Source organism: Oncorhynchus mykiss, chromosome 6, assembly GCF_013265735.2.
Source record: "Oncorhynchus mykiss isolate Arlee chromosome 6, USDA_OmykA_1.1, whole genome shotgun sequence".
Taxonomy (NCBI): Eukaryota; Metazoa; Chordata; class Actinopteri; order Salmoniformes; family Salmonidae; genus Oncorhynchus; species Oncorhynchus mykiss.
Genome location: NC_048570.1, coordinates 90,996,785 through 91,012,067, shown reverse-complemented (window position 1 = coordinate 91,012,067; position 15,283 = coordinate 90,996,785). Strand labels below are relative to the sequence as shown.

The following is a 15,283-nucleotide window of genomic DNA, read 5'->3' as shown; positions in this document are numbered from 1 at the left end:
ACAGAACTCAGCTGTACAGACGCCCCTTTCTTCTCCTCTCTCTCTCGTTCCACCACCCTTTCTCACCCCAATTTCATCATATCCAATTCCCGATCTCGTCTCATTGAAACTTCCCAACTGGTTCGGGAAAGGCAAAGGTTTATTCATGCGTCCTCCGAAACATGACTTGCCAAAATGAGCTTCCTAACAGCTGTCAGCTTAACCCAGCCGCACCAATGTGTCGGAGGAAACACCATTCAACTGACAGTCGAAGTCAGCCTGCAGGTGCCCGGCCCGCCATAAGGAGTCGCTAGAGCACGATAAGCCAACTAAAGTCGTCCCCCCCCCCCCCCCCCAGCCAAACCCTCCCCTAACGACGCTGGGTCAATTGTGCGCCGCCCTATGGGACTCCTGGTCACGGTCAGTTGTGCGACACAGCCTGGGATCAAACCCGGGTCTGTAGTGACACCTCAAACATTCCGTTAGACCACTGCACCACTCGGGAGCCCCCAAGACCCTTTTTGCTCCAGAAACAAACTCCGCATTTTTACTAATAATGTCATAATAACACTGAATGTATAAAGAAATGTTCCTAATAGCCCATTCTCAAATCTACATTCAGTTAGATGTTTTGAAGAAGGGTTTTATTGATTTATTTTCTACTTAATCTTTAGTCTGTGTATATTTTTTTCACCACATCTAGCCATAGGATGAAGGGGAAATGTTTGCAGTTTTTAATATGATATCTGAGTGAGACGAACTACCAAAAATCTAAATGGTACAGTGTGTCCTCCGGCCGGTAATTCAACCGTGATAACAAGTTTAGATAGCTGCCCGCAAAACTAACTTAGCAGCGTAAACGTGTGTTTGCTGACATGGGCTAATTGACTGACTATCAGTGAATGACATAAGCAGGAAAAACTGCTTATGCACAACCAAATTTAGAAATTGCAACTTGTGTATTCTACTTATCTAACTGTCAACGGTAAGTTGAGACCCCGACGGGGGGGGGGGGGGGGGGGGGGGGGGGGGGGGGATTGATCTGCCAGCTGCCCATCCCTGCTTTAGAGTCTAGAGTTGCGAAACCCGAGTAACTTTTCCAAAATCCCACTTAAAAGATTCCAGGATTCAGGACCCATCTAGTGTTGAACCCAGGGGAGATTCAGGACCCTACTAGTGTTGAACCCAGGGGAGATTCAGGACCCTACTAGAGTTGAACCCAGGGGAGATTCAGGACCCTACTAGTGTTTAACCCAGGGGAGATTCAGGACCCTACTGGTGTTGAACCCAGGGGAGATGCAGGACCCTACTAGAGTTGAACCCAGGGGAGATTCAGGACCCTACTAGTGTTTAACCCAGGGGAGATTCAGGACCCTACTGGTGTTGAACCCAGGGTAGATTCAGGACCCTACTGGTGTTGAACCCAGGGTAGATTCAGGACCCATCTAGTGTTGAACCCAGGGGAGATTCAGGATCTTACTAGTGTTGAACCCAGGGGAGATTCAGGATCCTACTAGTGTTGAACCCAGGGGAGATTCAGGATCCTACTAGTGTTGAACCCAGGGGAGATTCAGGACCCATATAGTGTTGAACCCAGGGGAGATACAGGACCATACTAGTGTTGAACCCAGGGGAGATTCAGGACCCTACTAGTGTTTAACCCAGGGGAGATTCAGGACCCTACTGGTGTTGAACCCAGGGTAGATTCAGGACCCTACTGGTGTTGAACCCAGGGTAGATTCAGGACCCATCTAGTGTTGAACCCAGGGGAGATTCAGGATCTTACTAGTGTTGAACCCAGGGGAGATTCAGGATCCTACTAGTGTTGAACCCAGGGGAGATTCAGGATCCTACTAGTGTTGAACCCAGGGGAGATTCAGGACCCATATAGTGTTGAACCCAGGGGAGATACAGGACCCTACTGGTGTTGAATCCCTGGGGGCTGCATTCGGTCTTCAACAAGGTCCGTAGGGCCGCAATGAAAATTGGTTATATTTCCTTACCATCAAAATTGGCACACACAAAAAAAAAAGATCCTCTATCATTTTGGGGGATTTGATGCTCGACTGTCTCATTCTGGTGTTTATCAGAGCTGGACAGTCAACAAACTGTATGACTCTATGTCCCTTATTAGTTGTACAGGTTCGGTTTGGTTTGAGCCATATTACAGTATTTTGAGTTTGTTTCCCCAACAGAAACAACATTTAGTGTATTTATTTTTGTTGTACTCAAACCCACGCCGAGGGACGGATTGGCTGGATCCAGCCCGCGGGTCGTATGTTTGACACCCCTGCTCCAACCCTTCCTATCTGGACGGGTTATGTTGTTCCTCTAGGAAGCACAGCGACTGCTTAGCCCTGACTGTGTGTGTGTGTGTGTGTGTGTTCCAGTCTGTAATTGTATAATACAGCTATCATTATTCTCAATTATGTCTATTTGAACTAACACTACATTAGTCAATGTTTCATGACACACACACACACACACACACACACACACACACACACACACAGTATTCTATTTCCCATTACACACATTTTCCGTGCTCTCACTCTCTCTGCCTGCATATCTATACAGCAGTCTGTAATTACTGTACCTAGGAATGACATCACCACCAGCGAACCAGAGCACACACCCCAGAACCCATATCTTACCGATGAACACACACAAGACATTTCCATTACTCATGTACTTGTCTTGTTTAGTTCATTTTCTCTGAGCTGTGTTGAGATTGATGTCATGATGTTTCTACTCTGGGGTCTCTAGAGGTCGTTTTATCCATAATGCTAACTCCTAGCGGCTAATGTATATTAGCTGCTCCAACTCATTCTGAGGTCGTTTTATCCATAATGCTAACTCCTAGCGGCTAACGTATATTAGCTGCTCCAACTCATTCTGAGGTCGTTTTATCCATAACGCTAACTCCTAGTGGCTAATGTATATTAGCTGCTCCAACTCATTCTGATGTCGTTTTATCCATAACGCTAACTCCTAGTGGCTAATGTATATTAGCTGCTCCAACTCATTCTGATGTCGTTTTATCCATAATGCTAACTCCTAGTGGCTAATGTATATTATATTATATTGCTGCTCCAGTTTCAACTGACCTGAGCCCTAGGACCATGCCCCAGGACTACCTGACATGATGACTCCTTGCTGTCCCCAGTCCACCTGACTCTGCTGCTGCTCCAGTTTCAACTGTTCTGCCTTATTATTATTCGACCATGCTGGTCATTTATGAACATTTGAACATCTTGGCCATGTTCTGTTATAATCTCCACCCGGCACAGCCAGAAGAGGACTGGCCACCCCACATAGCCTGGTTCCTCTCTAGGTTTCTTCCTAGGTTTTGGCCTTTCTAGGGAGTTTTTCCTAGCCACCGTGCTTCTACACCTGCATTGCTTGCTGTTTGGGGTTTTAGGCTGGGTTTCTGTACAGCACTTTGAGATATCAGCTGATGTACGAAGGGCTATATAAATAAATTTGATTTGATTTGCTCCAACTCATTCTGAGGTCGTTTTTATCCATAACGCTAACTCCTAGCGGCTAATGTGTGTCTACTACAGCGGTCTTTAGAGAACACACCAACAGAGCCAGAGACAAGACACACAGAGAGAGAGGGCTAGAGAGAGAGAAGGAAGGGGTAAAGAGAGAGGAGGAGGGGCTAGAGAGAGAGAAGGAGGGGGCTAGAGAGAGAGAAGGAGGGGGCTAGAGAGAGAGAAGGAGGGGGCTAGAGAGAGAGAAGGAGGGGGCTAAAGAGAGAGAAGGAGGGGGCTAAAGAGAGAGATGGAGGGGCTAGAGAGAGAGAAGGAGGGGGCTAGAGAGAGAGATGGAGGGGCTAGAGAGAGAGAGAAGGAAGGGGCTAGAGAGAGAGAGAGCGAGGGCTAGTACAATGTGTTCTACTGCAGGATGGACTGTATCTAAGTGGTACAATGTGTTCTACTGCAGGATGGACTGTATCTAAGTTGTACAGTGTGTTCTACTGCATGATGGACTGTATCTAAGTGGTACAGTGTGTTCTACTGCAGGATGGACTGTATCTAAGTGGTACAGTGTGTTCTACTGCAGGATGGACTGTATCTAAGTGGTACAGTGTGTTCTACTGCAGGATGGACTGTATCTAAGTGGTACAGTGTGTTCTACTGCATGATGGACTGTATCTAAGTGGTACAGTGTGTTCTACTGCAGGATGGACTGTATCTAAGTGGTACAGTGTGTTCTACTGCAGGATGGACTGTATCTAAGTGGTACAGTGTGTTCTACTGCAGGATGGACTGTATCTAAGTGGTACAGTGTGTTCTACTGCAGGATGGACTGTATCTAAGTGGTACAGTGTGTTCTACTGCAGGATAGACTGTATCTAAGTGGTACAGTGTGTTCTACTCTGCTCTGTCTGGTTGCTGCTATTTCTGTCTGTCCTGTGTACCGTCTACCCATGAACCCTTCTGCTTTGTCTTGGTTTGTGTGTCTTGGTTTGTGTGTCTGTGTGTGTGTGTGTGTGTGTGTGTGTGTGTGTGTGTGTGTGTGTGAGACAGAGAGCAGACATCTTTACATAACACAGCTGGAGATCTTCATCAGACTGAGGAGACAAGACCGTCTGCATCTCTCGCTCGTCTCGCTCTCTTTTCTCCCTCCCTCCCCGTCTCTCTCCCTCCTTCAGTAGGCCCCGGAGGCATTGCCATGGAAACCCAGCAGCAGCAGAAGAAGGAAAGAGACAGGAAGTCACGGAACAGAGAGTAAAGTCTAAACTTCTCTATGCTGCTGCTGGGGGCAACTAACTTGTTGGCCAGATGTTACAACACACAGCTACATACAGAGGCTGCTATTCTCCCCAACCCCATCAGCACGTAATCCTTTACAGTTACCAGTCAACAGTTACCAGCCAACAGTTACCAGTCAACAGTTACCAGTCAACAGTTACCAGTCAACAGTTACCAGTCAACAGTTACAACACACAGCTACATACAGAGGCTGCTATTCTCCCCAACCCCATCAGCACGTAATCATTTAACATAGTTATTACACTTTCACTCCTATTTCAAATACAGTGACCAGTCAGTCAACAGTTAACCAGTCAACCAGTCAACAGTTAACCAGTCAACAGTTAACCAGTCAACCAGTCACCACACACAGCTACATACAGAGGCTGCTATTCTCCCCAACCCCATCAGCACGTAATCATTTAACATAGTTATTACACTTTCACTCCTATTTCATATACAGTGACCAGTCAGTCAACAGTTAACCGTCAGTCAACAGTTAACCAGTCAGTCAACAGTTAACCGTCAGTCAACAGTTAACCAGTCAGTCAACAGTAACCAGTCAGTCAACAGTTACCAGTCAGTCAACAGTTAACCGTCAGTCAACAGTTAACCGTCAGTCAACAGTTACCAGTCAGTCAACAGTTACCAGTCAGTCAACAGTTAACCGTCAGTCAACAGTTAACCAGTCAGTCAACAGTTACCAGTCAGTCAACAGTTACCAGTCAGTCAACAGTTACCAGTCAGTCAACAGTTACCAGTCAGTCAACAGTTAACCGTCAGTCAACAGTTAACCAGTCAGTCAACAGTTAACCGTCAGTCAACAGTTAACCAGTCAGTCAACAGTTACCAGTCAGTCAACAGTTACCAGTCAGTCAACAGTTACCAGTCAGTCAACAGTTACCAGTCAGTCAACAGTTAACCAGTCAGTCAACAGTTAACCAGTCAGTCAACAGTTAACCAGTCAACAGTTAACCAGTCAGTCAACAGTTAACCAGTCAGTCAACAGTTAACCAGTCAGTCAACAGTTACCAGTCAGTCAACAGTTACCAGTCAACAGTTTGGACACACCTACTCATTCAAGGGTTTTTCTTTATTTTTACTATTTTCTACATTGTAGAATAATAGTGAAGACATCAACACTATGAAATAACACATACGGAATCATGTAGTAACCAACAAAAGTGGTAAACAATAATAACAATAATAACAACAATATTTTATATTTTGTGTTATTTCATAGTTTATGTCTTCACTATTATTCTACAGTGTAGAAAACAGTCAAAATAAAGAAAAACTTTTAAATGAGTAGTGGTGTCTAAACTTTGACTGGTACTGTATACGAAGTACTGTATATGAAGTACTGTATATGAAGTACTGTATATGAAGTACTGTATATGAAATACTGTATATGAAATACTGTATATGAAGTACTGTATATGAAATACTGTATACGAAGTACTGTATACGAAGTACTGTATATGAAGTACTGTATATGAAGTACTGTATATGAAGTACTGTATATGAAATACTGTATATGAAATACTGTATATGAAATACTGTATATGAAGTACTGTATATGAAATACTGTATATGAAATACTGTATATGAAATACTGTATATTACATACTGTATATGAAGTACTGTATATTACATACTGTATATTAAGTACTGTATATTAAATACTGTATATGAAGTACTGTATATTAAATACTCTATATTAAATACTCTATATGAAGTACTGTATATGAAGTACTGTATATGAAGTACTGTATATGAAGTACTGTATATGAATTACTGTATATGAAGTACTGTATATGAAGTACTGTATATGAAGTACTGTATATGAAGTACTGTATATGAAATACTGTATATGAAAAACAGTACCAGACAACCCCATCAGTGCCCCCCCCCCCCCCAACACACTAAAAAAATATACAGTAGCCTTTTCCTTCAGTAGCCCCTCTCCCTCTTCTCCTGCCACACAACTACCTCAAGGAGAATGGCCTCTGTGCCCCCAACACCCTCACTTTAAAATCAGGAAATGATTGTGACCTTTTCCTTCATGGAATGTATTCACTTACTACTAGAAGAGGCTCTGAATAACAGCGTCTGCTAAATGACTCAAACTTAAATCTAATTGTCCTTCGGTCCCCCCCCTGCCGCCCCTCCGACAGAACACCCTCCGTGCCCCCCTACTCTCCAGTCTAAAAGGCGGTCTAGTCTCGAGGGGGCCTTGGCACTTCCTGAAAAGCCTCTAAACAGTAAATACAGCCATTACCCACAACACCCCACTTCCTGTGTCAGGCCCTCTGGAGAAGAGTCAGCTAACAGTTAGTCTACTATCCCCAGCACTTACAGCCACAGTCACAGCCTTCTGGTTAACACACAGTGGTTCAACTGTCTCTGCATGACCTTCTCCTTTCCCTACAGGTGATATCCTACATGCCAAATATCTGTGAGGTTGTATGTACTACAGACACTCTAGGTGCAGCTTGGGTGCTTCTCTCTGTGTCTGTCTATAATGGGGGTAACTGAAACTGTTGTCCACAGGGACCGACACAGAATGGCCCTCTAAAGGCTCTTTCAGGAAGAGAAGCCAGAGTCAAGCCAGAAGCCAGAGTCAAGCCAGAGAGAATGAGTGAGACAGAAACACACAGAGACAAAGAGAGAGAGAGAGACAAAGAGAGAGAGAGAGAGAGAGAGAGACAGACAGACAGACAGACAGACAGAGAGAGAGACAAAGAGAGCGAGAGAGAGGGGGGGGGAGGGAGAGCCACAGAGAGTCCAGTCATAGCCACATCTCAAACCCTCTACACTGTTTCTCAACCCTTTCCTGTAATTTCTCACCAGATACAGATACAGTTACAGAATGGAGTCTCTCTACAGGCCGTTACAGAATGGAGTCTCTCTACAGGCCGTTACAGAATGGAGTCTCTCTCCAGGCCGTTACAGAATGGAGTCTCTCTACAGGCCGTTACAGAATGGAGTCTCTCTACAGGCCGTTACAGAATGGAGTCTCTCTACAGGCCGTTACAGAATGGAGTCTCTCTACAGGCCGTTACAGAATGGAGTCTCTCTACAGGCCGTTACAGAATGGAGTCTCTCTACAGGCCGTTACAGAATGGAGTCTCTCTACAGGCCGTTACAGAATGGAGTCTCTCTACAGGCCGTTACAGAATGGAGTCTCTCTACAGGCCGTTACAGAATGGAGTCTCTCTACAGGCCGTTACAGAATGGAGTCTCTCTACAGGCCGTTACAGAATGGAGTCTCTCTACAGGCCGTTACAGAATGGAGTCTCTCTACAGGCCGTTACAGAATGGAGTCTCTCTACAGGCCGTTACAGAATGGGAGTCTCTCTACAGGCCGTTACAGAATGGAGTCTCTCTACAGGCCGTTACAGAATGGGAGTCTCTCTACAGGCCGTTACAGAATGGAGTCTCTCTACAGGCCGTTACAGAATGGAGTCTCTCTACAGGCCGTTACAGAATGGAGTCTCTCTACAGGCCGTTACAGAATGGAGTCTCTCTACAGGCCGTTACAGAATGGAGTCTCTCTACAGGCCGTTACAGAATGGAGTCTCTCTACAGGCCATTACAGAATGGAGTCTCTCTACAGGCCGTTACAGAATGGGAGTCTCTCTACAGGCCGTTACAGAATGGGAGTCTCTCTACAGGCCGTTACAGAATGGGAGTCTCTCTACAGGCCGTTACAGAACGGAGTCTCTCTACAGGCCGTTACAGAATGGAGTCTCTCTACAGGCCGTTACAGAATGGAGCCTCTCTACAGGCCGTTACAGAAGGAGCCTCTCTACAGGCCGTTACAGAACGGAGTCTCTCTACAGGCCGTTACAGAATGGAGTCTCTCTACAGGCCGTTACAGAATGGAGTCTCTCTCCAGGCCGTTACAGAATGGAGCCTCTCTACAGGCTGTTACAGAATGGGAGTCTCTCTACAGGCCATTACAGAATGGAGTCTCTCTACAGGCCGTTACAGAATGGAGTCTCTCTCCAGGCCGTTACAGAATGGAGCCTCTCTACAGGCTGTTACAGAATGGGAGTCTCTCTACAGGCCATTACAGAATGGAGTCTCTCTACAGGCCATTACAGAATGGAGTCTCTCTACAGGCCATTACAGAATGGAGTCTCTCTACAGGCCGTTACAGAATGGAGTCTCTCTCCAGGCCGTTACAGAATGGAGCCTCTCTACAGGCTGTTACAGAATGGGAGTCTCTCTACAGGCCATTACAGAATGGAGTCTCTCTACAGGCCATTACAGAATGGAGTCTCTCTACAGGCCGTTACAGAATGGAGTCTCTCTACAGGCCGTTACAGAATGGAGCCTCTCTACAGGCCGTTACAGAAGGAGCCTCTCTACAGGCCGTTACAGAATGGAGTCTCTCTCCAGGCCGTTACAGAATGGAGCCTCTCTACAGGCCGTTACAGAATGGAGTCTCTCTACAGGCCATTACAGAATGGAGTCTCTCTACAGGCCATTACAGAATGGAGTCTCTCTACAGGCCGTTACAGAATGGAGTCTCTACAGTACAATACAATACATAGTGGTGGTGTTATGGGTAATATCTTTTGAGCGGTAAGGGCTTGAATCAAGACGTTTTCTCTGAGGAAGTGGGAGACATGGCTACAGAACTTGGCTATGAAAACGCTGTGGGGAAAGTGGGAGGGTTGAGTGAGACTACAACTGCACTACTTTTCTATACTAAAGGGGAGAGACAAACATAGTTAGACTGTTTTACTATTAAACTCACTGCTGCTTTTGTTTTCAATTTTGTAAAGCAGCTTGTGTTTCATAAAGGGATACTTGTGGATTTTGGCAGTGAGGCCCTTCACCAACTTCCCCCAGAGTCAGATGAACTCACTGATACCATTTCTATGTCTCTGTGTCCAGTATGAAGGAAGGTAGAGGTGGTTTTGCAAGCCAATGCTAACTAGCGTTAGCTCAATGATGAAGTCTAAGGGCCGCATTGGCAAAATCCTGAAGTATCCCTTTTCACCAGACAAAGGGTAGCTAACCAGGCTGGTGGTGACTGGTTCGCTACGGGGAAGCCAGAGAGTCACCTGTGTGATGTGTATAACACATCTGTGCTGCTAATATGAATTGTGCTCATCACTGAAAAGCTCTCAGATCTCTCCAGAAACTCTGGTCCAGTCCACTTAGTCTGATTTTGGGGACCATGGTCTGTTTATACAACAAGTAAAACACAAATCACTTTTAAGGTCTAGTCGAATGTAAATTCCACGAGACTCATTAAATCAGCCCCTGCTGATAACAAGAGTTGTTGCTATGGTCTGTCACCACACACACAGTGGGGTGAGGGAAGAGGAATGTGTGAGGTTATTCCTGACAGGCTTACTCCCCAGAGATCATGGGCCATGACATCATGGTTCTGGAATTCTACTGGAGGTAACAACCCTAACCCTGCTCTATATATACATACTGGAGGTAACAACCCTAACCCTGCTCTATATAGATACTGGAGGTAACAACCCTAACCCTGCTCTATATACATACTGGAGGTAACAACCCTAACCCTGCTCTATATACATACTGGAGGTAACAACCCTAACCCTGCTCTATATACATACTGGAGGTAACAACCCTAACCCTGCTCTATATACATACTGGAGGTAACAACCCTAACCCTGCTCTATATACATACTGGAGGTAACAACCCTAACCCTGCTCTATATACATACTGGAGGTAACAACCCTAACCCTGCTCTATATACATACTGGAGGTAACATCCCTAACCCTGCTCTATATACATACTGGAGGTAACAACCCTAACCCTGCTCTATATACATACTGGAGGTAACAACCCTAACCCTACTCTATATACATACTGGAGGTAACAACCCTAACCCTGCTCTATATACATACTGGAGGTAACAACCCTAACCCTGCTCCAACAGTGTAGTAATGCTGGTGTTTATAGCTCCAACAGTGCAGTAATGCTTGTGTTTCTAGCTCCAACAGTGTAGTAATGCTGGTGTTTCTAGCTCCAACAGTGCAGTAATGCTTGTGTTTCTAGCTCCAACAGTGTAGTAATGCTGGTGTTTATAGCTCCAACAGTGCAGTAATGCTTGTGTTTCTAGCTCCAACAGTGTAGTAATGCTGGTGTTTCTAGTTCCAACAGTGTAGTAATGCTGGTGTTTCTAGCTCCAACAGTGCAGTAATGCTGGTGTTTCTAGCTCCAACAGTGTAGTAATGCTGGTGTTTATAGCTCCAACAGTGCAGTAATGCTGGTGTTTGTAGCTCCAACAGTGTAGTAATGCTGGTGTTTGTAGCTCCAACAGTGTAGTAATGCTGGTGTTTGTAGCTCCAACAGTGTAGTAATGCTGGTGTTTCTAGTTCCAACAGTGTAGTAATGCTGGTGTTTCTAGCTCCAACAGTGTAGTAATGCTGGTGTTTCTAGCTCCAACAGTGCAGTAATGCTGGTGTTTCTATCTCCAACAGTGTAGTAATGCTGGTGTTTATATCTCCAACAGTGTAGTAATGCTGGTGTTTCTATCTCCAACAGTGTAGTAATGCTGGTGTTTATATCTCCAACAGTGTAGTAATGCTGGTGTTTCTAGTTCCAACAGTGTAGTAATGCTGGTGTTTCTAGCTCCAACAGTGTAGTAATGCTGGTGTTTCTAGCTCCAACAGTGTAGTAATGCTGGTGTTTCTAGCTCCAACAGTGTAGTAATGCTGGTGTTTGTAGCTCCAACAGTGTAGTAATGCTGGTGTTTCTAGCTCCAACAGTGTAGTAATGCTGGTGTTTCTAGCTCCAACAGTGTAGTAATGCTGGTGTTTCTAGCTCCAACAGTGTAGTAATGCTGGTGTTTCTAGCTCCAACAGTGTAGTAATGCTGGTGTTTCTAGCTCCAACAGTGTAGTAATGCTGGTGTTTCTAGCTCCAACAGTGTAGTAATGCTGGTGTTTGTAGCTCCAACAGTGTAGTAATGCTGGTGTTTGTAGCTCCAACAGTGTAGTAATGCTGGTGTTTGTAGCTCCAACAGTGTAGTAATGCTGGTGTTTCTAGCTCCAACAGTGTAGTAATGCTGGTGTTTCTAGCTCCAACAGTGCAGTAATGCTGGTGTTTCTAGCTCCAACAGTGTAGTAATGCTGATGTTTCTAGCTCCAACAGTGCAGTAATGCTGGTATTTCTAGCTCCAACAGTACAGTAATGCTGGTTATGTCTGCGTGCAGAGGGAAGTTGCTATAACTAGCTTTAGCGCAAATGTTAACTAGCGCCAGCGCCAATACCAGACTTCCTGTCATCGCGCTAACGCTAGTTAGCAATGTCTTGTAAAACTACCTTCAAACTGCATGCAGAGACATACAAATGGTATTCATGAGTTCAATTGCCAAAACCTTTCCCTGTCTCTTTAAGAGCCGAGTGATACGCTACAATGTATATTTGTAGCAAACAGAGTAAATGAGAGCCACAAGCGCACAGCCACCGCTTCCTCCTCCTCATGTCTCGGTGCAGTAGGCCGCATCGGTTATATTTCAGATGACGTCAGGCATTTTGGAGTAGAATATCATTCTCTCCCCCCCCCCCAGGGTAGCATGCCCCCAGCCCACCCCCCCAGCTACTTTCGCCACAGCTCCTGAGAAAAATCATAGTGGAAACACTGCACACGGTCTGAACATACACCAGGTGCCCCCTACCTTTCCTCTCTCCAGAGAAAGACACCACATCATCTCTGTCTTTATACTCCAGGGCCTCCTACCTTTCCTCTCTCCAGAAAAAGACACAACATCATCTCTGTCTTTATACTCCAGGGCCTCCTACCTTTCCTCTCTCCAGAGAAAGACACCACATCATCTCTGTCTTTATACTCCAGGGCCTCCTACCTTTCCTCTCTCCAGAGAAAGACACAACATCATCTCTGTCTTTATTCTCCAGGGCCTCCTACCTTTCCTCTCTCCAGAGAAAGACACAACATCATCTCTGTCTTTATACTCCAGGGCCTCCTACCTTTCCTCTCTCCAGAGAAAGACACAACATCATCTCTGTCTTTATACTCCAGGGCCTCCTACCTTTCCTCTCTCCAGAAAAAGACACAACATCATCTCTGTCTTTATACTCCAGGGCCTCCTACCTTTCCTCTCTCCAGAGAAAGACACCACATCATCTCTGTCTTTATACTCCAGGGCCTCCTACCTTTCCTCTCTCCAGAGAAAGACACCACATCATCTCTGTCTTTATACTCCAGGGCCTCCTACCTTTCCTCTCTCCAGAGAAAGACACCACATCATCTCTGTCTTTATACTCCAGGGCCTACTACCTTTCCTCTCTCCAGAGAAAGACACAACATCATCTCTGTCTTTATACTCCAGGGCCTCCTACCTTTCCTCTCTCCAGAGAAAGACACCACATCATCTCTGTCTTTATACTCCAGGGCCTCCTACCTTTCCTCTCTCCAGAGAAAGACACCACATCATCTCTGTCTTTATACTCCAGGGCCTCCTACCTTTCCTCTCTCCAGAGAAAGACACCACATCATCTCTGTCTTTATACTCCAGGGCCTCCTACCTTTCCTCTCTCCAGAGAAAGACACCACATCATCTCTGTCTTTATACTCCAGGGCCTCCTACCTTTCCTCTCTCCAGAGAAAGACACAACATCATCTCTGTCTTTATACTCCAGGGCCTCCTACCTTTCCTCTCTCCAGAGAAAGACACAACATCATCTCTGTCTTTATACTCCAGGGCCTCCTACCTTTCCTCTCTCCAGAGAAAGACACCACATCATTTCTGTCTTTACACTCCAGGGCCTCCTACCTTTCCTCTCTCCAGAGAAAGACACCACATAATCTCTGTCTTTATACTCCAGGGCCTCCTACCTTTCCTCTCTCCAGAGAAAGACACAACATCATCTCTGTCTTTATACTCCAGGGCCTCCTACCTTTCCTCTCTCCAGAGAAAGACACAACATCATCTCTGTCTTTACACTCCAGGGCCTCCTACCTTTCCTCTCTCCAGAGAAAGACACAACATCATCTCTGTCCTTATACTCCAGGGCCTCCTTCTCCAGAAAACTGAGTAGTTTCTCTCTGCTGTAGGGGCCGGTGGCTGCTTTCACTGTGTGGTCCTTCTGACGCATCGACGCTGGCAGCAATGCATTCTGGAAGGGGGGGGGGGGGGGGGGGGGGGGAGACACAGAGGGGTGGATACATGGGTTTATTGACTGATTGATCAATTGGTAAATTCATGTGCCATGTTTAAAAACACTAGGGCTGTATTCGGTCCCGTGTTGTGTTGAGTGGCGTTCCTATGGTTGCCTAGTTAGTGGACTCATCTCCTTCATGCTGTGTATAAGTGAAAGAGAAGAAGAATGTTTAAGATGTTCTCTACTTGAGATGTAACAACACATTGGCCTCGTCCCAATACTTCTGTTGAGGTTTATTGTGTAATATCACAAATAAATGGCTGTTGTACCTCACACTCTGGCCCTTGAAAAGGAAAATTAACCTCACTGGAGTCCTGGAGGGGTTTGACTACGACCTCCTCCTCCACTCTGCTGCGCCTCCTCCTCCTCCTCTACTCTGCCTCCTCCTCCTCCTCTACTCTGCTGCACGAACTCCTCCTCCTCCTCCTCTACTCTGCTGCGCCTCCTCCTCCTCCTCCTCCTCCTCTCTGCTGCGCCTCCTCCTCTACTACGCCTCCTCCTCTACTACGCCTCCTCCTCTACGCCTCCTCCTCTACTACTCTGCTGCGCCTCCTCCTCTACTACTCTGCTGCGCCTCCTCCTCTACTCTGCGTGCAAATCAACATAGAAACGCTTGGCAGACTGCATGCAGAATCAACACACACACACACACACACACACACACACACACACACACACACACACACACACACACACACACACACACACACACACACACACACACACACACACACACACACACACACTCTCTCCCTTAGATTTCCCAACATTGAGAGTTGAGGATTGCGAGAGTTGAGTTGGGAGGTTAAAAGTTGATAAGAATGAGATGTCTGTCTGGCGAACAAGGAAGACACAGAAACAGACTGAGACCTCCCCCCCGCCCCTCCATACCTCTGGGTCCATCTCCTCCAGGGCAGTCTCCAGTTGTTTGAGTTCCTGCTCTGACAGGTTGTTAAGGATCTCATCCTCGTCAATCTCCTTGTACTTCTCCAGGTCTTTCTTAAACGACAATGCCATGTTCTCTCTCTGCTACACCAACCGCAGACCAGGGTGTCTGTCTGTGTCCCTCTGGGTCCAAGTGTCACGCCTAGGGGCAGGTAATCTGCTAGAGAGACAGACAGACAGAGAGGCAGGCAGGCAGGCAGACAGAGAGGCAGGCAGGCAGACAGACAGAGAGAGAGAGAGAGACAGAGAGGATGATAACATGTGAGTTAGTGGGATCAAAGTAGGTGATGTAATTAAAGCCAGTCAGACAGCGTCTGTCCTCCGGTCTTAAACATCACATAAACTGGGTGGTTCCAGTCCTGGATGCTGATTGTCTGAAAGCTGTGGTATATCAGACCGTATACCACGGGTACGACAA

General features: G+C 46.1%; 1 protein-coding gene across 3 annotated transcripts in view; it reads right to left on the bottom strand.

The window, feature by feature from the left end:
• LOC118964968 (tropomodulin-3-like) overlaps window positions 1–15,283 on the bottom strand; it is a 42,705-nt gene that overhangs the window by 11,361 nt on the left and 16,061 nt on the right. For 2 of the 3 annotated variants that reach the window (XM_036981504.1, XM_036981505.1), the window contains exons 2-3: window positions 14,812–15,025; window positions 13,719–13,875 (exon numbers count right to left, since the gene is read on the bottom strand). In XM_036981504.1, coding sequence (XP_036837399.1) covers window positions 13,719–13,875; window positions 14,812–14,937 — 283 coding nt within the window. In that variant the 5' untranslated portion in view covers window positions 14,938–15,025. The remainder of the gene's footprint in view (window positions 1–13,718; window positions 13,876–14,811; window positions 15,026–15,283) is intronic. The other variant, XM_036981503.1, reaches the window with a different exon arrangement.